The 23,772-nt window shown below is 25.8% G+C and overlaps 3 protein-coding genes across 3 annotated transcripts; 1 reads left to right on the plus strand and 2 right to left on the minus strand.

Moving 5' to 3' along the window:
- Nucleotides 1-1,236: 1,236 nt before the first annotated feature.
- Nucleotides 1,237-14,015, minus strand: LOC129968564 (bystin-like). The gene is made up of 9 exons (XM_056082577.1): nt 13,805-14,015; nt 10,123-10,208; nt 8,257-8,368; nt 7,921-8,053; nt 6,184-6,421; nt 5,156-5,234; nt 2,680-2,745; nt 2,255-2,463; nt 1,237-1,548 (listed from the first exon to the last, which is right to left on the minus strand). The coding sequence occupies exons 1-9, from the start codon at nt 13,937-13,939 to the stop codon at nt 1,329-1,331; spliced, it is 1,278 nt and encodes a 425-aa protein (XP_055938552.1). The 5' UTR covers nt 13,940-14,015; the 3' UTR covers nt 1,237-1,328.
- On the minus strand, nt 12,452-13,798 carry LOC129968565 (tRNA (adenine(58)-N(1))-methyltransferase non-catalytic subunit TRM6-like). Its single transcript, XM_056082578.1, has one exon. The coding sequence runs from the start codon at nt 13,772-13,774 to the stop codon at nt 12,500-12,502; it is 1,275 nt and encodes a 424-aa protein (XP_055938553.1). The 5' UTR covers nt 13,775-13,798; the 3' UTR covers nt 12,452-12,499.
- A 494-nt stretch (nt 14,016-14,509) lies between the features above and the next one.
- LOC129968566 (B-cell receptor-associated protein 31-like) lies at nt 14,510-22,666 on the plus strand. Its single transcript, XM_056082579.1, has 8 exons — nt 14,510-14,565; nt 15,097-15,197; nt 16,635-16,735; nt 18,498-18,645; nt 20,161-20,287; nt 20,910-21,003; nt 21,222-21,322; nt 21,915-22,666. Exons 2-8 carry the CDS (start codon nt 15,106-15,108, stop codon nt 21,954-21,956), a joined length of 705 nt encoding a protein of 234 aa, XP_055938554.1. The 5' UTR covers nt 14,510-14,565; nt 15,097-15,105; the 3' UTR covers nt 21,957-22,666.
- Nucleotides 22,667-23,772: the final 1,106 nt, after the last annotated feature.

The following is a 23,772-nucleotide window of genomic DNA, read 5'->3' on the forward strand; positions in this document are numbered from 1 at the left end:
GAATTTTGAAATCTTAGAACTTCATAAAAAAATTGTTAATGAGAATAAATATTTGATATATGCCATAGCATTTATGTTTAAAATGCTCAAGGGCATTTTATATTCATACTGATAAATAAAATCATCTATATCATTATTCTCTGCATACATTTGATCTCTAAAACTAAATTTGAGAAATAAAAAGGATGGGGGAGAGCTGGAAATACGTAGATTACAATCACTTCTGATAAACAGAAAGGAAATGTTCACTCCGACTTTTCTTGTACACATTCAAAATGTGAAGAAATTTATATTTAGCTTTGTTGCTCAATAATGATTTCCCAGATCCAGGAAGTGGAGTATCCAACAAAATTTTTGTTTTAAATTTTACAATAACAATAGTTTTTCTCTGTGTATGAGAAAGTAAATATATTTATTCATTTAAGCACCACAAAACTTAATAACGAATTAAGGATAGCAATAAAAACTCTAATGATATTTAAAAACTAATCCAATAATGTATTTTTTATTTACGCAATATAAATGGATTCATTTTATAAAGCCAGTTCAGCTAATTATTATCTGCCTACAAGAGACATGATTTAATTAAGTCAGCAAAACTGTAAAGCAGTAATTCTTGCATCAGTAAAATTATTGATCAGGCTATGTACAGAAATATACTGTTACACAAAAAGATATTTTAAACTCAAGCTTTTTCTGTATAACACTGAAAAAAAAATTCAGATAAAATGTTTACAATTTACACATGGATTATGAATGAATAATTTCCATTCAAGAGAGAAAATAATTTTTAGTATGATTCTTTTAAAGTAATACACTGAATTTTCCAATTACAAAATGCCAAATTAAGTGAGGATCATAATTCTATTGCTACTAAATTTCTATAAAAGGTATAACTATTAGGGAGAAACATATCAAAAATATTTATCGAGTTTAAATTAAATTTATAATAATTTAAAGAATATGCACAGACAAACACATTAAAAAAAATTTCATAATTGCTTGATTATACAATCAGCTATTATTTTATATTTGCTCAAAAATTATTTTTTTGCTTGTGATTCATAGTTTTCTTTTAAAACTTCTATGTAGTGCAAACATCTTAAAATAGAAGAAATAATTCTTCCTATTTTTAAATCCTGTTAAAAAATATTTGGAAATTATATTTTTATATATTATTCCGCTTTAGTGTTTTATCAATAAAGGAATGAAGTTAATTAAATGGTGTTCCAATCATTTAAAAATAATTAATTTTATTAACTAATCAAAGATACAAACATATGTACACAGTATACAGATTTTTATTTCAATAAATATTTTCTGAATTTTCATTCTGGAGTCATAGGAGTTACTGTCTCTCTATTTTGACAGTTAGCACTTAACAGTTCTTTGCGGATTTCTAGTGATACAAGAGGATGACTTTGGATTTTCAATAATTTCAAAAGCTCTCGCTGTTGGTCATGAGATAAGTCATTTTTATAAATTTGCACAAATGTCAATAAACATTGATGCCATAATAAAGGTAAGGCTCTATCATCTTTTGTAAATCTAAAAATAAAAAGCAAAAATAATAATTATAAAAAAACACTAGGAGTAAATAATAATAAAAAAAAGTTGTCAAAAAGCCAGAGTAAATATAATAAAAATTAGAACAAAATTAGAATTCCTTAAACATTTTCCCATTTGCAACCATATCTGAAAGGAGAAAAATCCTTGTGATTTTTTTCCTGTCAGAAAAATTTAATCACATTTCCAAAACATGCTTAGTGATTAAAAAAAAATAAATTTAAAAAAAATAGTTGCAAACAATTAAGTGAATTTTTAGTAATGTTTTTTTATGCCACAGAAAATTTTTATAACCACATTCCCTTGCAAATGATTAAAATTATGAAAGGCGAAGCACCTTTTTGAAATTCTTGTAGTTTTACTGTTTTTCTAAACATTTTGGGTTGAGACCAAACAGTTTAAGAAATCCTGCACAATACAGTTTCTTTACAATAAGCAGTGCAATATATTTATTTATCAAATACAAAATTCAAATATAGGACAAGCATATATGTAAATAAGTTTAGAAAAATCAATTTGCAGACAATTTTTCATAATTTATATATAATGAATAATTAAAAAATTAATTCTAAACCATACAGATTCTGATAAAAATTAATAACATTGATTAAGACACAATGCAAAAGGGTTCTAAAAAAATACAGTATCCCTTTGAAATGTTAAGATTAAGATAGAAAATCTCATTTACCTCAGAAAATAATCCACAATCCCATCAATTGCAAGGTAGGGGAGGGCATATTTCTTTTCAATGAGTACTCTCATGAAAATACAATTGGCACCACTGTATGGCATCTTAGAGATGTACAACAGAGCTACACTTGAATGAAGGCTAGGGATTGAGCACTTAGCAAGTATGCTGCCAAAAATGGTGGCTTCACGCAAGGAACAAGTTCCAGACTGAACAAAAAAAAGAAGAAGAAAAAAAAAAAAAAAAAAAAATTATCATGAAATGTTTCATATGAATAATATAAAACTTTTATAATATATTATGATATTATTAACTATATTTCAAATAAAATCTACATACATGCATTTTAATCTCGTAAAAATTGAACAAATTTTTTACGAAAAGATATAGCATAGAATTTTTAACAGTCTCTTAATGAAACTTACCTCACAAAGTGGAATTATCATACCCTTGAAAAATGCACGAGGTTTAAAGAGGGCCTTTTTTAGAGCCTAGAATTAAAAATTAAATTATCATTAACTGCTAATGTGCAAGCAGACAAAAAATGTAGCAAAATTCTTGCTGTTAATTAAAGAGTTTAAAAATGTAGAAAACAAACTTTACATCTTTTAATGAATCCCCTCCCCCCATTCCTGGATATGATTTTCGAAAAGAATGAAACACTGAAATAAATATTTTTCTTCAGTGTTTCACTATGAGGGCAAGTAGTAGAAATGATAACAGTATACAAATTAACCAAGTAAAAGATGACAGAAAATAATTCTTTTGTCAAATTAAAACAATTTTATAATTCATTTTTATTTTAAATCAATGATGTGATATTTCTCATGATTAATTATTTCCGCCCTTTTTCTAGGGTAAATTTATATTTCTGGATATGTACAATAAAAATGATCCCTGATCTGCAACAAAAAAATTAGAAATCCCATTTTTGACATTTTCTACACCCCCCCCCACAAATGCAAATTCTTAAAATGGCACAAACAAACTGTAAAATGGAATGAATAGCAAATAAGATACACAATATAATACCATCCACTCAAAATCTTCAAATTTATCCAGAATTCTTTTTACAGTATGTGTTTTACAATATCACAATGGTAGCATATCTTTTCTGTTAATAAAAACCAGTTGTTTTTCACTAAAAGTCTGATTCAGTACAATTTAATTATTAATAGTTCTGGTCAATAGATAAAAGATAACCTGATTGTAGCAGTTCAAGATTGATTATGCCCCAGGTATTCCATCAGATACAACAAAAACTTCCCAAGATCTAAGGTTGACTGAAGCCTGGCATAATATAGGCTGCAATGGTTGAACCACTGCCTTTCATATTTGAATAATCATAAAACGATCCATTTCTCTATTTTCTAGCAGTGTATAACAAAACCCAAACATCTTTTTTGATATTATAAATTTATCTAATAACTCTTATTTCTTTACAACGATTTGCTCCCACTTCAATCTATAAAACATCATTTTTACTAGACACCAGTCAAGAAAATCAAAATTATCCTATCTAAAAATAAATCACTTTTAACATTTTTTGTAGTACTTATTGTATCATTACTACTCTAAGACATAAAAATTGAACTGTGAAACAAAAAAGCAAGCAATTGCACAATTTAATTGGCAGAATTAAATGCTGATATATATATATATATATATTATATATATATATATATATGCATAAACCATTATTTTCATATCCTGCTAAAATTCTTTACTTCTAAATTTTATACTCTTTTATAGAATATTTACATTATTATATCCCCCCCCCCCGAAAAAACAACAACCTAACCTGGAGCAAAACTGACTTTAATTCTCTTTTTTTAATAACAAAATATATCCCCAAAGAACTGAAAAAGGAATATTTAAGCATATATTTTTTGCATATACCATTTTTATCCATTACATAGAGCTCTTAAATTTAAATTACTTGAAAATGTGGTACTAATGAGATAGTAAAGCATACACTATGATAACATAATTAGGCATTTATTTTCTGCCAGAATTTTAGCAAAGCTATTTTAGATTTCATCATTGGATGATCTCGATACATGTAGCACAAATACAGAATCCTGATAAATTTAAAGAAACCCTTTTTAGGGTGTGCATGTACAAATTTTATATTTTATTATTTAAAATTCCTAAATGAACATTTTAAAATTAAACTATCTTTTGTCATTTGATAAAAAAGGTATAATTATTATTGTCACATAAGTACTTTAGTGTGGAACTCAATGACACACACAAGAAGTAGAGCTAAACCAATTTATTAACTCAACTCTGAACTGAGAACACAGTCACTGACAGATCTTCTGCTTTTATATTAGCAGGGAAAGTTCCAGAATACTTTTCTGGAGATAGTAAGACAAGTCCAGAACACTTATCTTGTAAACTAAAGAAAGGTACAGAATCTTCTGAAACAGGAAATAAAGGAAAACATAAAATCAAGGAATAAAATATTTAAACAAACTGTGAATCGCATTGTCTCTAGCGGATTCGAACTTCTGATCTCTTGATTACGAGATCAGTGTTATGACCATTCGGCCATGGAGAGTCAACTGCCTCTTTTCAATGCGACATTATTAATATAAATTACATAAACATATAATTAAGAATGAAAAATTATGCACTAATATGTAATGACATAATAAAATTCAATGATTATTTATTATTCAAATTATGTATTAATTTAGTAGTTGTCATTAACAGAAACAAAAAGAATATACAAAAACATATAAGCATAGTTAATATTAAGTGATTTATTCCTTCTATCAAACATACGATTAGTTTGTAAAAGATGTTTCTATCCATGATTTAAGACAGAACCGATTAGAACTGGAAGCAAACAAATATTTTATAATTTCAACTGAATAAAATTATTATGAAACATACCCTATATAGATGATCATTTAGTTTCTTGCACTGAGCAATATCATCTCTTAATCGAGGCAGCAATATTAAATTGTAAAATCTGGAAATATAAATAATTATGTCTTACTAAAAATAATTTTATTAAAATACTCCATTTTTGTTTCATTTAAAATGAATTTCAAGAATAAATACATTAAATATTATTTACAAATAATATGATTTTCTGATAATTATCATCCTTTTACCATGTTCAATGGAATTACTACATGCAAGGTAAAAAATAAATATATTTAAAAAGAAAACATTTAAATTTTTAAAACAATGAAGAAGTGATAAGATATTAATCTAGATAACAAAAGAAAAATAAAAAAAAAAAAATAAAATGATAATTAATCTAATTTAATCTACAATCTAATAAAAGATTTACAGTTTTATCACAAATGAGACTTTTTCATGCAAATAATAAATAACTTCTGATAACAAAATATTCATCTTTAAATCAAATTTAATTTTAATCTAGGTAGCAAGTACTAATAATATATATTTCAATAAATATTTTTACTTTAACTATATGACAAAATAAGTTTAATAAAGAGTGAAGTTGAAAAGAAATTTTTACAAATTCCAAATTCGAATAAGTGCTTTCATATGGAAGTCTTAATTAAAGACTTATCAAATATACTTGCATCAAATATCTAAAAATTCACTCAAAGTATTTTTTATATATATAGAAAAAAATTGAACTAGCTTGAAGTAAAATTTTTTCAACCAATTTAACAAAATAATGTCTTGATGATTTACAAAAGTACATTAGATTAACAGAATCTTTAAGACGCTCTAGTATCTGACGCTCATATACTAGACATTTTATCTCAGGAATAATATATTGAGTATGAAAGGTCAAAGATTTTAAAAAAACAAACCATAATTTAATCATAATTCAAAATATCCAATCACTAAAAAAGTTCACCACAAAAATAAAATAAAATAATAATCTGGATACTTATAAAAAGATGAAAAAAAGGAAGAGAAGACAGAAAAAAATATACCTTTGTGCCATCTCTGATTTCATTCCAGAGGAAAACAACCTAGTCGCTTGGAACATAGCTGCAGCTGTCCAGTTGTCTGGCTCTGTGAGATACAGTAACTGTTCCCAATTGGCAAATTTAGGGATTGCTTTAAATGCCTTGGGGATCTTGCCACTGCGATATTTGGACAGAACCTGACCAACACCTTTGTAGATAGCAGAGAACTTTTCCAATTCCTCTCCTCTCAAGCTTCCAGCATCTATGGGTAAGATTATATTACAAAGAAAGTTATAATGAATATTTTCTATATTATTTATATGAAAAATATTTTTACAAAAGTATTCTATGAAAAATATTTTCACAATTTTATGCCATTTTTAAATTAAATAATGAGAAATCTTTAAAATTTACACAAAAATGCATAATTAATTGAATATACAAGAAATCCAAATACAAGCTGGTGATGAGATCAAATTTAGAACAAACTTAAATTTTTAAATCCAAAATTTTGACAGCAAAATTACATTGTTATTTTGTTCATCGTTGAAAGAATAGAATCTGAATTGTAACCCTACTTCATCAAAATACATAATTTTTTTCTATACTATTAAAGTTTGAAGAAAAAAATTAAATTTTCACTATTAATGTTTTCTATACAGTCACATATGACATATAAAAAAATGTAAACTTCTACAGTCAAAATTTTTAAAATTATTGGTCCCTCCCTCCATTTTTCAATAAACTTTTTGCACTACATGATGGTCTTCTATAAAAATAATTGGAAATAAAACAATTTAATATCGTTAAAAGTAATTTTATGACAAATAAAGGATTTAATATATCATACAAAACCATTTTAAATCAAATTAATATCATTTAAATTTATATCATATTTAATATGATTTAAACATATATTATCAAAGCAGCTCGCATATATTTATTAAATAACAAAGTTTGAGAAATGCGATTTTAAACGGATTTAACACTTTTTAATGTCAATTCCTATATTTTGCCAAGAGAACTGCTAGAAAACAATATATAAATATATACATTTGCATTTTAATAATTACAAAATTAACCATATTTTCTCCCGCTTTTATATAAAAGTAATTAAATACTAGGAATAGCACAAAATTTATAACGTACAATCAATAATTTTCAAAAGTTTTATCAAATATCTGTTATTGCCCCTTAATACATGAAAAAAAATTAACTAATTCTTTCTATTTCATGTTGAAGCATAATGAGAAGTAAAATATTATTTTAAGCAATTGAGTTTATTTCCAATAAAGGAAAATAGTATAACTATTAACCTATTTCAGTTTTTTTTTTTTTTTTTGTCATGTATACATTGCTACAAACAAATTACAAAATAAAAATATGATACACTGTTTTTAGCAGAAGAGGAAATTTATATTCAATAAAAATTAATACATTAGGCAATTTTTGCAATGAATTTTATAAATTATTGTCTATGACACCATCTTGTTTTCTAAAAAAATAAATAAATAGAAATTATTGATTAGGTACAATAATAAAGAAAAAACATACATCCAGAGTTCTAAAAAAAACCTATATTTTAATAAACTTCACATATAGACTTTAATCACAATGATTATAATGTCAATAAAAATAAATAATTACATATGTATCATGTAATTTAAAAACACACTTACAGCCAGCTCCAGAAAAAAGTATATACAGAGAGAATATTTTTTAAAATAATAGGATATAAAAGAAGATTAATCAAAATAATACCTGAATATATGGTATTAATCTCAGTTCGCTTTTCTGTAAGCTTTTCTTTAAGAAGATCAACTAAGGCTGATTTCTTATCAGGATCATTTGGCATGAAAGTTTCAATAGCTTTCTTTGTTTCTTCATCAATTTCCTAAATAAATGAAATTCATATTCTAGATTACATTAATAACACACTTTTCCAATTAATTCAGTGCACATACTACATATTAATCATACTTTAACTTATGCAATATGTTTAAAATATAGCATATACTCAAAACAATAACTATCATAAAGCTATTATTGAAAATAAATTAAAAATAAAAACAGTGATAATAATAATAACAATCATACCTCTTCAGGAGATTCATCTCCTGGAACATCTTCATCATCAGGAAAGTCAGCAGTATCATTTTCAGTGGGTAAACCAGTAAACAAATGAGAAGTCTGCAACTGTTTACATATGCTAAAAAAAAAAAAAAAAAAAAAAAGTTAAAAATTATTTATTTTTCATTAAAAAATTATTTAACTCAATGAGCATGGCTTGTCTGAGGATTCCAATGTCTCAAATCCTGGGGTGACTTTTCGGACATGAAAACAAAATGTAAACATCCCTTACTTCAGAGAAATTACAGCAGGGGAACATTTAGTAATCCGTTTTCAACAATGAGAGGGCATTCTGTGGAAATCATTTGCAGGTAAAGGATTTTTTTTTTTTTAATTTATTGTCAGTTCTTAAATTTCTTCTTGTGCATGTTTCAATCCTTTTAAGTATTTTTTTTTTTTTTTTGCGTGTATCTGGATGCTTTATTGCTATTATATAAGAAAAAGCAAATTTTAAACACCAATTAAGCAAAATTTTGATCAAATTTAGTTTCTCTTTACTAATAAATAATACTTCATATCCTTAGTTACTACTTTCCATCTCTGCTCTCGGTTGCAATACAATTGCTTTAAAAATTGTGCATCAATCACTGTCAAGGACATTGGCACTACTAAAACATAAGGATAAGCACCCCTCTAAAAACATAAGGATAGCTGATCATACTTTTCACCCTTAAATTTCATCTTTGAGCTTGAAAGGACCAGAGTCAGTACTTTATTAAATAGAATGATTTAAGTTCTGGTATGGAATGGAAAGTTCTGCCCATAAGGTTAAATTGTGCCTATTCTCTCTCTCTTTTTTTTCATATTTTAATAATATGACATGTTTAAAAATATATTTGAAAATGTTCAAATACTTATTTTAGCTTCAATAAGCAAATTTTTTGTTGTTGTAATCAAACTGATAAATTTGAAAACAATAATTTCACACCATTAATCATAAAATTTAAAATGAATAACTATATTTTAAACTTAAAATATTTTAGATGCAAATTTTTTTTCATAGTTATGAATATAGATGATCTGCAATTCATGTAATCTCAGATAAATTTTTCAAGATAAAAAGAAAAAAATGAATCAGAATCACATTATTCATTTATGAATGCTTCCAATTTTTATAAATTAGAACATGTAACTGAACAGAAGTTAGACCACTTATCCTTTTAATTGAATTTCACTTAATTTAAGGTAATTTAAATTAAAAAAACTATCATTCATTCAAATTACCTAAGTTTACCATTCTTTTTTTATCTCCATGAAAAACAAGTAATATAATTTCAATATTGAATTTTTTATACCTTGTCAATTTATAAACTAGCATTTTTAATAAATAGTACACTTACTTAGATTTTCCACAGAAATTTATTAAACACTTACAAGTGGATGTTAAAAAAAAAAAAAAAAAGAGGTGGGGAAAAAAACAACCCTTCTAATTTTTGAAAATTATAATCTATTCTTATATGTATTAATCAATCACTTCTCAGTTGTACATTATATTTGATTGTAAAATAATGGTATGGATGAGGATGAAGTTAAATTTTTGTTCCTGTAAATCAAACAATTTAAATCTTTTTTCAAAAAACTATTCCACATGCTTATACACATTATAAAGAAAAGTGTGTCTGAATTCATCAATATACCATCAGTGGGATCGTTCATTTATACATAATGAACGATCATATTGAAAAAAAATTATGTATGGTTAGCTAACATTTGGTTAGTATAAATTTTACAAAATATTATTTTGACAAGAAAATTTAAATTATATTAAGATTAAATATTTTCTTGTCAAAATAATGGAGAATAATGCAATTAAACATATGTAAAAAAATATACCTGCCCAAACCCACTTCTTCCTCCACATCTTCCAACTGCTTTCGAGCTTCAGTTAAAATTTTCTGTGTTAGCTTATCATCTACAGTCTGCAAACATAATTTAAAGAAAAATAACAATATTAGCTATTATATGTTAAGAAATTAAAATCATTCTATATTTAATTCATCATTCCTTAAGAATAATTAAAAACAAATATTTTTTAATTAATGAATATTTATTTATCAAGATTCAAACTTTTTTTTTTGCTTTTTTTACAAACCATAAAACTGTTCATCATATAGGTTGAAAATATTATAATCAAACAAAATGATAAAGAAAAAAACTGTTTACAATATTCCTCAAATATATGATAAAAATGTTAAAACATAATTCAGATACTTTCCTAAAATCAGTATTTAAAAATTTTACCTCCTTTAACATAAAATAATTTCTAAATGGTAAGGTAGATTTAAAACAAATGTACATGTATACGTTTGTAAATTTATATCATTTGCACAAATGTAAGTGAAAGAATGTCCTAATTATTGAAACCAAGAGAATGAAAATTCTAAAACAGTATAAAATAACAGAAAGCTTAATACCTAAAATTTTACCTATTATCCACAATGATCATTGATGTCTGTTCATTATATTGCAGGCAAGCATCATGTTCGACGACATTAAACCATTTCACATTTTTAATTTTTAAGAGTTTTTAAATTTTTTATTGGAAGCCATCTCCCGCTTTTAAACTCAACATATATACAGATATAATTGTTAATGCATGCTTTGCAAACCAAGCAATAAATGTGATGTACTTCAATCCAAAAAAATTCATCTGAAAAGAAGTTATCTCCAATAGAGTATGTAGGCAAAAGACACATATCAAAACCAGAAAAAATGTTTATTGTAGATACTACATCTATTGCACAACTAAAAACCAGCCTAATTTGCAATAAAAACTACATGTATCATACAGTAAATGTACATAGCTATGCAATGGATAATTCTCATAACAATTAAAATTTTTAAAAATCAAATGCAACTCATTTGCATAAAGCTTCCCTCAAACTTGATTAAATATACACCTTATGAAGAAAAAAGTATGAATAACCAAATTTAGGAGGATTTTATTAAAATATTTTGTTATTTAATATATGTTTTTTTAAAAAGTCATAAAGAATACATCTATACTAAAAATTAACATGACATAGTCATACCCTCCAGCAATGGTTACTTCTACATCAATAGCACTTCTTACAGACATATTACATATAACGTAGTATTGACGTTATTAAAGAATAGATATTTCCAAAAAATTTTAATTACAAATTTATTTAATTAAAAAATTAATTTTATTTATTACGAAAAGAAGAATTTTATTTTTAAACACCACCCAAAATGAGTTAAAAAGGCATATATTATTAATATATAAGTGAAATAATTAAAAAAATAACACAACACAATTTTATTGATCAAATTAACACTATTAGTTAGATATTTACAATTAATTAACATTATATAACAACCATTTTAGTTCTTTTTAAGTCATCACACAGTTCAAAATCATAACTACCATTTAAATTTTTGAAATGTAGAATGACTCCAATGTTTTGTATTCATGCTGGAATCAAATAATGTTTTTTTTTTTTTTCTTCTATTAATGATCTAATGTTCATTACCAGCAACACTGCAAGAAAGGATTCAGGAAAAGGGTATTTTCAGCATTTTTCAATAGTTTATAATACAACTATAATTTTGCAGTTTCCATAGCATCTATGGAAATTCCGTTTAATTTCTTAAAAACATGCATTGTGCTAAACACAGAGAAGGAAAATAAGCAAGATTAATTTAACAATAAAAATGAATAAATTCATACAAAAAGTTCTTAGGATATAAATTTCATAGTCTACTAATTATAAAAGAGAAAGTATGGGTTGGCATGTTACTGACTATATACCACTTGAACTATTAAATTACACATATATAATTTAGAGGGTGAAAAATGTACAACTCTGAATGATTTTTTTCTCAAAACTTTTATTATTACTGTACTGTAATTTAGATTACTTGTAAGGATAATTTACAACAATATTTTTATCATTGCTAATAAAGCTTAAACCATTTTTGCTGTGCCACCAAATAATTAAATGTGTGAAAATTAAAGAATTCTGCTTAATATCTTTGAGATTTACATCTATTATTAATAGAGTAATTTAGCATTAATATAAGGTATACTCTTAAAATACATATTTTTTCAATTTTGCTGTATTTACAATTAAGTTTTATTACTGCTATTCTTTATATGAAATTCTTATTTCATATGTACTATAAATGACAGAGAATGATATAAAAGTAACAAACAAATTTTATTTGCATTCAAACAAAAATTACAATTTCACTGCTTTGGAGCAACTTTAATGCCAGTTAACAAAAAGCCACCATGTCCCGACATTTGATAGCATGGATGAGTTCTTTCAGGGAGTACTTGATATTTACGAAGCCAAGTTTCACTAATATTAAGAGATATGATATCGCCTCTTGACTTCAGTTTTACGTAACAGTCCACCAGTGGTTCTTGAAACATGGAAAAGATAGCAAAAGGTCTTGAAAAAGAAAGGAAATCTAGTAACTGTAATACACTTAAAGGATGGTTTTTCACAGCAATCAATAAACTATCCATATTCTTATGGTTTAGAAGTTCTTTAACCTTTTTAATATGATCTTTCTTCTCTGTTTTGGCAATTCTGTCTTTTGAAGAATCAGTCTGAATAGCACTGTTTTCCTGAGGATCAACCAACATGGCATCATCATCTTCTATTTTATTTTCTTCTAGTAAAGACAGTGCATTTCTTACATTAATGTTATAAAGAAGTGTTTGCAAAACATCTGAAGTAATATTAAGAGCTCTGATTACTTGATGATAACAATGAATGGAAAAAGGACCCAAATGTAACTGAACAGCACATCCTTCAGAACCTAATCGCTCCAGTACAGATGCTGTTAACAAACCATTAACAGTATCCATAATCATAAATTTACCACCAGACATTACATTACAGAAAGCAAGCATTTGAGACAAAGAATCAATTCGCAAATTACAAATTTTGAGGGGTCCTTGCATGTAATACATTTCTGCAAGAAGTCGGATGTTCGGTTTAAGCAACTGGACATAGTTCAAATACTTCTTTTGCTTTTTACGTAGATATTTCTCTTTCGCGAAAGCTGTTTTATCTTGAAATGAACTGCTATTCTCGACGATTTTTATCACCATTTCTTGTCCGGAGAGTCCCTGTTTCTTGAAAGCCTCAATGTCACTCGTAGTCAATTTCTGCGACTCGCCGGTATCAGTCAATGAGCGATTGTCTTTTGCTTCCCCATCATCATCCACTTTAAGGAGCAAATTCTCAACAGGTTTCTCTAATTTTATCAACGAACCATCGGATTTTATTTCGAAAAATGACCCATACGGATGACCTACAGCAGCAAAAAAACGCGCTTTACGCTTACCGAGATATTGTGGTTTATTGTTTTTCAATTCCACTAGCCTTAGAATGGCTTCAGTTTTAACAATTACAAAATTTCCTTCTCTGATAATATTACTATCATTATTGCCTGAAGCCATGATGTATGAATACACAGTCTCAACACAAACACCACGGCTACGATTCATGCACGTGTTTCAATGGCTGACTTGACTTACCTCATTATCTTCTTCTTGGCAACTTCTGGCTTTAACACGAGAAGACGACTTTGCATATCTATCATCAATAATTTGTTCATACAGTGGATTATGTCGATTAGATTTCTTGCTTTTTGTTTTCTCGGACTTACCCATTTCAAATAAATTAATTTAAAAAACAACACTACAAAGTATTAAATTTATTTATTTTTGCTCGCGGCTACCTTTTCATTTCACTTCATCTTTTCTGCGTGTAATGTGTATATATATATATAATATATATAATGAAAAGTTTTTGAATAAATCAAAAACTAGATTTAAATTAAAGGTGAAATTCAAAGGAAAAATTAAACAAGAATAAAATATTCCCTAAAATAACTTATATAATGATTAAATGCAGTTTCAGAATATTTACATCTGGCATTTAGTCTGCTAGATTTAACATCAATATATTTAAGAATGCAATTGAAACAATAAAACTGGTGAACAATTTTTTATGAGATGTTAATATATTAAATCCCATTTAATGTGAAATAAAGAATAAGAGGTGCACGTGTGATTTAACCACAAGTCACAAGTTGCTATTTCGCAATAAATTTTGGCATCAGACTATAAGAAAGTTCTTTTTCGTTCTTTTTCCGTGTTTTTGAAAGTGATCTTCTGCTGTGCGGGAGACAGTATAATAAGCTTTGCTCGTTCATTCTATTAGTCATTCCACTACAATCCTTAACTTACGTATCACAAACAGTTTGGAGTTACAGATCACAAAGTTAATATTTATCGTAAGTTTTAAGAGTTTTTCTTATCATTTACACTTTTTTATCAAAAGTGACGCCCAATTAAAACGTAATTTCACCGTTATTAATTTTATTGAAGGTACATGATATTATTCATTAATTATTTTAATTTTAAAGTATTTGTGATTCTAAAGATTTTTATTTTTTGAACAACTGTGAAAAATCGAACCTGTTTTTCTTGTTTTGAAAAATTTTGAATGTATTAAAATACATGAAAACTTCCCGCAAAATCCTCTGTTTATCCCGGAAAATCAAAGCATTTTCCTATGTAAACAACTGCAGGCTGTAGAAAACTTTTTGGCAAGGGTACTTTTTGCAGCTAATTCGACCAAAGCATTTTTTCTTTTAATTTTGTCATAAATTATAAAATATATGTATTAAATATATTCTTAAAAAGAGTAATCTTCAAAATATTATATATTTTTATTTTCGAAATTTTTTTTATCACTTTAAATGTGTAATTTGAAGTGCATTGAAAAAATTGTCATTTAATCTGGAAATTCTATTCTATTTTAGAGCTTAAAAATGAGTTTACAGTGGACATTAGTGGCAGGATTTTTGTATTGTGAAATAGCTGTTATAATTATACTGATGCTGCCTTTCATATCTGCCACCATGTAAGTATTTTTCATATAGTTTCAAAGTTGAAGTAATATTTTTTTTGTTTTATATATTAGTTTTTTTTTGTTGTTTAAATGTTATTTAAATCTTGACTTTAAGAAAAAGTTATTCTGATGAGGACAATATCTGTACAGTGTTGTTCAATATTCTAAATTTTAAACAATATCATAAGAATATTGTAGCAGTGTTGGGAGGCATTTAGAACAAGTGTCTTATAAAAAGTTTTCTGTGATCAATATTTTATTATTTGCAAGTTAATATAGGCAAATTAGTGATTTTGTTGTTACAAATTGTATTCCATACTTATAACTTACTATTAATTATATAATCTAATGTTTTAAGGAAGAACCATTTTATGTAATAGAGGTAATTTATTTTGCATTATATTTGCGATATTGTATATTTACAAGTATTTTAACAAATTTTTATGATATCTGTTTTAATCTTAAAAATATTCAAAATAATATTGCTTCAACCAAATCTCAAATTGTACATTTCTGAAGAGTTATAATTTTTCACTTTTCATCTTTTTTTATTATTTCAAATAACATTAAAAAAAAAAACTTTTTATGTATTGTTGTTGAGTTTTTCTAGAATATGAATTAAAATAAAAGGCATGTTTTGTGTCAAATTCTATAAATTCTTCATTCTATGAAATTAATCAAAATGGCACATCTTTCAAAGTGCACCTTTTCTAGTTTTACAAGATTTTTCTTTCTTTTTGCATCATAATTATTTAAGGAGTGAGGAAATTATTTTAGCTATTTTATTCTATTTAAAATTTTGTGCTAATTGGTATTTTAATTATCATGTTGCTTGATATTCTGTAATTTTTTACTCTGCTATGCGCAACATTACTCACTTTTTTGTTAGATTTCAGCAATATCCAACCGATTTTAAAGGTCTAATCTTAAAATTGTTAACAATCTATCAGTTTATTTTAATCTATAGGCATCCTCTCTTAATTATTTTGCTTTATCCTTTTTTTTTTTTTAAATACTTGCTTCTTTGTAATTTTCTTTTACTTTGTTGAGTGCATTTCTTATTAATGTACTTGATTTTTTTTATTAAATATGCATTCTAGGCATTAACAATGGTTTACTTTAATTTATCTGGCTTACAGTTGATGTTTCCAAAAGGCATAAATTCTAAATTTATTTAGTAGCATGTATTTTATTTCAGAAATAGTTATTATTCACCCATCTATTTAAACACCTAATCCAACTATTGAAAGAAGGGGGGGGGATCACATTTTTTTTTTTAAATGCTGTAATGTTATCTGTAAAAAAAACATAACATTTTAAAATTATTTTTTAAAAGTACATTGTTTAAAGTATATAGTTTTTAAAGTTTTATTATTCAGGTTCATATCTTTATGTTAAGCATATTGCAATCAAGCATGTAAATTCTTTTCTCTTATTATCTTGTTGTAGGTGGCAAAGGCTGTTCAAATCAAAGTTTATGAGAAGTCTGGCTGCATATTCCAACTTTTACTTCTCTGCATTTTTTGTAATATTATTGTTGCTATTTTTAGGTATGGATCTCTTATGTTATGTTTTTTTTTTTTTTTCATTGCAATATACTGCCATTTACTGTTTGAAAGTCTAAAAAGTTTTTAAAAAATTGCAGATTTCAAAACATTTTGAAATCTAAAGTTTTTACATATTATTTGTATAAAAAATTGTGAAGTCCCCCCTTCCCTTTTAAATCTGAAATACATAAAACAAAAGAATCAAAACTTTAAACTATTTTAATGAAATAAAGTCAAAATTTTTAATATTGTTAAGTGAAAATGTTGGATAATACAAAACCATCATTACAATTTTGAATGTCCTGGGCTAAAGAAATTTATCATTTTGTTAAAATCACAACTAAAAATTTAAGCATCTATGGCTCAATAAAAATACATATTTAATAATAAAATTGAGGATATTAAACTTGCATTTAAATAAATCTTGAACAAAAAGCCACTTTTCTGATCAATACCTTAGTAGTAGTAGAATAAATTTGTGCTTTTTCAAAATTGAATTTTTAAGCAAATTTTTGTTGACTCTAATGATTTACTCAATAAATTTAAGATTGCGTTTTCAATATTTTTTTTTATTCTGTGCATTTAGTACAGAAATACTCTAATATATTTGATATTTAAATTTATATAATAAAACAAATGTAAATACTTTTTTAAAGCTTTGAGTAAATTTTATATATTTAGGTAATATTAATTAAACAACTTTTATTTGCGATAAATTCATGAATAATTTTGGTTTGACCAGTAATCTTCTAAAAAGTCTTTCTATAGATAAAATACTTAAATAAATCAACTTAAGTTGTCCTGGTAAGAATCTTAAATATTTTTTTAATTTTTAATGTCAAAACTCCAATTGTTATCTAGTTTAAGTCTTGGTCATATTTTTTTACTTTTCATATATTTAAAATTACAATTAATTTTTTGTCCAAAATTAAAATAAACAAGTATAATAAATTTTTAGGATTGGAAGTGTCCAGTCCAATTAGCTCACTGAAAAGGATATCTCTGGGATAAATAAGAGAAAAGAGAGGGGGGAAAAAAACTTGCTTAAAATAAAATAACATTGCAAAATATTGTTTTACATATTCAGTAAATGAGTCATATTTGCCTATCTTTCAAAAAGCATAAACCAGCATTAAAATAAATTATTAAAGACTAAAAGAGTATATTTTTTTAAAATTTCATAGTTGCTGTCTTTCAAATCAGTCTTTTCTTATAGTTACATAATTACTTTCAGGATTACTGTATTCGAAGTTCCCTCAAGCTGTTTAATGTATTTCAAAGCTGCTTAAATGTTATTACTCCTTTTTTTAAGCCCTTTTCGTGTTACTCAAGCTCATCTACAGAAACAATTCTTTTCTATTTATTTTTACAAATTAAGATGTGTATGTAGAGAACTGCAAAAAAAGACATAAGAAATTAATAAAAGATTAGCAATAGCATTCACTTCACAGCAACTTTATCAGTTTGAAGTTATAGAAACACTTGTTATACAATCTTTCAAGTGTTGTATATCTAATAAAGTCTGATGTCCTATGATTGATAAAATTTATACTTCCCTAATGATAATAGAAACTGCAGGCCATATTTTGTTTGTTCGGTATCATAGCTGGTTAAAGCAAAATGTCTAATAATAAATTTTTTTTCTTTAAAATAAGATAAAATTTAAAATTTGTGTTTGATTTCTGAAATTATAATTCTTTTTTGGTTGATGGATATTAAATTAAATGGTTGCCATACTTATGTTTTTCTTATGTGGAATCATTAGATTCTATCAGGCAAATGCAAAAATACTCTTCTGCAAGGGATCAAGAAGTAGATCATGGCCACTTGGACGCTGAACTTCAACAAAGTATGAAGATGTTTAGAGCTCAGAGGAATTGCTACATTGCTGGTTTTGCTCTTTTTCTTGCTCCGTAAGATACTTTTTAATTCTTTATTTCGAAAGTGTTGGAAGATTTCATTATTGTTCAAAGCAATCAAAACAAAAAATGCATCAGCTGTATGTTGCAAAACTTTTGTTTTCATTACTTTTAAAGCTTAAAGATAGTGTAATTAGTGTGCATCTTGATAACCGAGAAGTGATATTTCAAGCCAGCACTTATGTTGGGTAAAAATTGCTGTTTTTCTAATCAGGAATAGTATTCCCTCCCCTTTTATCCCCCATCTTTGATTGAATAGATTTTTCTTTAGATTGTCAAGTATCTATTACAATGATTATCTAGAAAATGAGTATAGTTGTTTTATTTTCAGGGATATTTATCAAATTTTATTAAATGATTATTCTTTTATCTATTTTAGTGTGTAATTCATATAAATTTGTGTTATGTACAAAGCTGACTTTTATGCTATTTAAAAATTTAAATGTATTTTTAATGATATAAATTGGGTTTAGCCTTGATTCACTCAACTACCATTATATAAAATATAGATTTAAAAGAAAACTATAAACCATTTACTATATATAACTGAATTTACTCCAAAGGCACACCTAGGGAATTTACATTTGATCGCAGGGTAGTCAAATGTTGGGATATATAAAATATGTATCTTTCATTTTTGTGAACAATCTAAAAATATGCCAAAACAAGATGGGGGGAAAAAACCCCACCATAAATCATGAAAGGAGTATAGATGCAAGTTAAAGTTACAAAAGAAGTTTTTCCATTTTTTTCTTCTCTCAAATCTAACTATCAATAAGGAAAAAATTCAACTTTTAGTCCCGCTGTACTATTCTCTTTTAAAATCACTTGTAAAAATTGATTTCATTTTAAAACATTTGAAATTTATTATGGGGAAAAAACATGAGAATATCTTAAAAAAAAAAAACCTAGGGATCATAGTGAGAGTTAAGCCAAATACCTTAGTGCAAGTCTTTTTTTACTTACTGGCAAAAGGATCTTATTTATCTAGTATTAAAATGTTTTATAACCATTATTAAATGGTAGAATTTTTAGATTAAAATTTACCATTAAGACTAAATATTAGTGCCTTTTTGTCACTTTTAAAAGCAAAGTGTAATGAAAACAGGGGAAACACTATGTTCTTGGTGTTATTTGTATTAATGAAGACTAAGATAAAAACATATTTTTCCCAGGCCCAACTTATTCTCTTTACACCAGTGGTGGTGATATAGGTTAACTTTTTTAACAGATAAATATTAAAGTGCCATCCTTCTTTTGTAAGAATGGTTAAGTTATATTTATAAATCAATAAATTGGGGAAAATAAGAAAATTAAATATTCATCTGGACTTTTTAAAAAAATATTTGTATAGGTATTTATATAATTTTAGTTTTATTTTGCAGCTTTATGAAATGTTTTATAAAATACTAAACCAGAAAGTTGAAATTCATATTTTTAAAGTAAGACTATAGATTATAACATTTTATTTTTCTATTTAAAATTTTTTTTCATACTAATTTTTTTTAGTGTAATTCGTCGCCTTGTATCGCTTTTGTCTACACAAGCAGAATTGATTGCAAGAGAAGTTGCTTCTTTGAAACAAGCACAAAATGCTACTGAAACTGCTAAAAAGCTCATGCAAGAAAACGAACAGGTATTTATTATTAATAATATTATATAGATTTAGATAAATAAGAAATTTTTTATCTTTCAAAATTTGCCATTCCTTTGCTCTTTTTCATCCTTTGTCTCTTTATGATTTAGATTAAAATTTTCTTCATGTATTTTTTTAATATCTAATCTAATTTAGAATTCAGTGTATATTAATAATTTTACCTTAACACAATTATTTTTTTAAAATGTTTAGTAAAATGCTGGATAGAGCTCAATCAACAAAACTAATATTTTGTATACAAGCATGATTTTTTACATTTTTTTAAAAGAATTTTTTCAAAGTCAAAATGAGAGTTCACACTGACAAGCAAATGAGATTAGTCTCCTTCCTTTAACGTTTGTTCTTTTTCAGGTTGTAATCACAATTTCCAACTTTCAATGTTTGTTCTTTTTTGGACTATGCTTACAGTGTCCTGACTACAATGTGTTAATTGCTTTCAAATTATTTGGCATTAATGAAATTGTTGTTATTTTAGTACTGATTTCAGAAATTAAATATTTAAAATAATGCAACAATTTTCTAAATAAATTAAACAAGATTTCATTATTTTGCTATCTTTAAAATATTTTATTGAAATAAAATATTTACTTTTTTTATGTAGAAGAATCAACAAGAAAATAAAGACAATGTCCAAAATGAAGAGTTTGAAAGTAAAATAAAGACTCTGAAAGCTCAACTGCAAGAAAAAGAAACTGGTAAGATTTAAACAAGGATGAATTCTTCATTTTCAAATTATCAGTTTAAAAAGCTTTAAACTTTTTTATTTCTAAAATTGATTAGAATATTTGTGTTAAGAATCCCTAACTTGTTATGTTTATAGTAGAGAAATATTTAGAAGGCTACTTTTTTAATATTTCATTAAACCATTAAGAAATATTTTTTTTCTTCATTTAAATCTTTTTACTTTTATTAGAGTTGTCAAAGGTAAAAAAAGATCTAGAAAGTCTCCACAGTCAAGCTCAAGGAACAAATAGGGAGTATGATCGATTACTCAAGGAGCATCGCAAACTACAGGTAAAAATATGCATTCAGAATTTTTCATCTAATAATTTTTTTCCTGAAAGTATGATCAAGTTTTTAGTTTTGATCATGGGAAAATACTTAATGATTTTTATGTGGTCAGAATTCATTGGAAATTTTATAAAATTTTATTCTCATTTTTTAAAGAGTCATCTATAAACTTTTTATTGTATTAAACTAAAATTTGGGGTTATTTGCTGTGGCAACACATTAAATATATATCTATAAAAATTAAAGTTATATAAACTGCTTTTCTGCCCCCCCCCCACTTCAGATTATCACACTCCCATTCACTGGTCTTACGGTGCAAATCTTATTTTGGATTCTTTAAAAAAAATTTTATTGATGTCATTGCAAAGTAATTGGTTACATATCATTTAAAATATAATTATATGAAACATAAGCATATGTAAATAACATCTTCATGGGAAAATATAGAAAAGTTAATCAAATCATTCCGGATTTTAAACATTTGAAGGTGAATGTACCAATTTGCTAGTTTTTTTACCTAATAATTATATTTTTGAAATCTGCTTCATGTATTCTTATAAAGGGAAAGAATACTTAATGTTATATCTCTTTGTAGGAACAAGTTGAGAAAGGACAAGGTGAAAAGAAAACTGATTAAAGGCATGCACTTTTCTGAGATAACAGCTTGAAGTAATATTCTATTTATATTCTGAAGATGATCTTTCAGACTAGCATTTGGGACTCTGAGCTCTGTGCATTCAAAAATCTGTGAATTTTTGATATTGTTTCCACTCCTATTAAATAAGCCCTAAAGAGAGTACTTAACATTTTTTATTGTAGTTTGATCTTTTTGTGTTGTGATTATTATTATTATACATATTGTAAAGACCTTTGATATTTTATTAAAGATAATTCTTGAATCATTTGTATTCCATTTTGGGGAAAATTCATATATTATATACTGTCATAGTATAATTTTGATAAATGTTTTGATTAAAAAAATTTTGCACTTGGTATATTTTATTTGCAATACTATATAATTCCTCATTGCTTATTACTTATATGTTTGTTTTATATCCTATTTTCTATACTGTGTCAAAAATTTTATTAATGTGTTACTTCTTATACCATTAATTAAATTGTGAATTGTTTTATGAATCAAATATCAAGTTGCAGATTTTAAACTTTTACATACTTTTTGTGAATTTTGAACTGGCAATTCATTACAAATGCTTAAATACAGTTGTCTCTTATTACTATTAAAAATAAATGATTAAAATTATTCAGCACTATTGTTATTTCTTAATAATTTAAAAAGAGTTTAAGATTTCATATTCTTTAAATTGTTTTGACCTGTAAGCACAAAAGAATATCTAAAATTACCAAAGTAAATATACTATATTTATATATGCATATATAAGTTCATAATATTTAAACATTAAAGATTTAAAACACCTTTTTGTCATTCTTGCTTTGTTGTATGTTTTGTGGCCTAATAAAGTGTGATTCATGGCTTTGTAGAATTTTTATTTACTAATGTAATAAATTTATATTCTCTGGAATGTGTTTCAATATTTTGTATTCCTGATTTATTCTTGCTATTTCTTTTGAAAAACATAGAGAAACAATTAAGTGAATTATATATTAATTCCAGTTTAACAAAATGGAATGCGATTATTTTTTCTTTTCTTAAATTTTCAAATAATCTTAAAATTTATCTAAAATTCCTAATTACATTCTGTGACCTTCTTATTTCTTCTTTATTGTATTAAAAATTCCATTAATTTTGAACAAACTTTTAAATTGAAATAAGACTGAATTAGTTGATCCTAGGAGAAAAAAGAATAATAATAAAAAAAAAAAAAAAAAAAAAAAAAAAATTGAAACAGCACATTAACCAACAAATCATTAAAATTTTAAAGGTAGTATTATCAAAGAAAACTTAGTTGTGTATATATAAGCATCCCCTCAGTTTAGTAATAGAAGAAATACTGTTTAGCAGAAACTACAATGAAAATAACATGAAAAAAATGACTATCTTAAACTTGGAAGATATTGTAAAAAAAACAATGGTTTTAAAGATTTATTCTCTATCTTAACCAATTTAATATCTTTTGTAACGCATATAACGGCTATTTTATACCTAATTACAGTTCCGTCTTCCCAGAATTTTTTTAATACCTTTATAAGAATTTCATTAATATGGTATGAATAGTGTGTTGTGACTTATGGTACTTTATAAGCCCGATGACAGTTATCTGTCAGAGAGTTAAGCTGAGTGATTGTCTCTTATTGTTTCAGTAGTAGCAACTAGGGCCAAGAGTACGACTTGGCTACTTTATGCCTCACATTTGCTTGCACAACTCCTTTTAACAGGGGGCACATTTACACACCTCGCAGATAGAACACAGAAGAACAAACACGCCCAAATAATGGGGAAGATGCACTATCCCTATGCCAGGATGCCTGAATAA

This window comes from Argiope bruennichi, chromosome 5, assembly GCF_947563725.1.
Source record: "Argiope bruennichi chromosome 5, qqArgBrue1.1, whole genome shotgun sequence".
NCBI lineage: Eukaryota > Metazoa > Arthropoda > Arachnida > Araneae > Araneidae > Argiope > Argiope bruennichi.

Bases quoted from the DNA above. Each gene is read 5' to 3' on its own strand.
- LOC129968565 (XM_056082578.1), bottom strand. From the start codon at position 13,774: ATGAATCGTAGCCGTGGTGTTTGTGTTGAGACTGTGTATTCATACATC.
- LOC129968564 (XM_056082577.1), bottom strand. From the start codon at position 13,939: ATGGGTAAGTCCGAGAAAACAAAAAGCAAGAAATCTAATCGACATAAT. The intron at 10,209-13,804 runs GTAAGTCAAGTC...TTATGTTTGCAG, and splicing joins GCCAAGAAGAAGATAATGAG to ACTGTAGATGATAAGCTAAC. The intron at 5,235-6,183 runs GTATATTTTTTT...TTATATTTCCAG, and splicing joins AAATCAGAGATGGCACAAAG to ATTTTACAATTTAATATTGC.
- LOC129968566 (XM_056082579.1), top strand. From the start codon at position 15,106: ATGAGTTTACAGTGGACATTAGTGGCAGGATTTTTGTATTGTGAAATA. The intron at 21,004-21,221 runs GTAAGATTTAAA...TACTTTTATTAG, and splicing joins ACTGCAAGAAAAAGAAACTG to AGTTGTCAAAGGTAAAAAAA. The intron at 21,323-21,914 runs GTAAAAATATGC...ATCTCTTTGTAG, and splicing joins AGGAGCATCGCAAACTACAG to GAACAAGTTGAGAAAGGACA.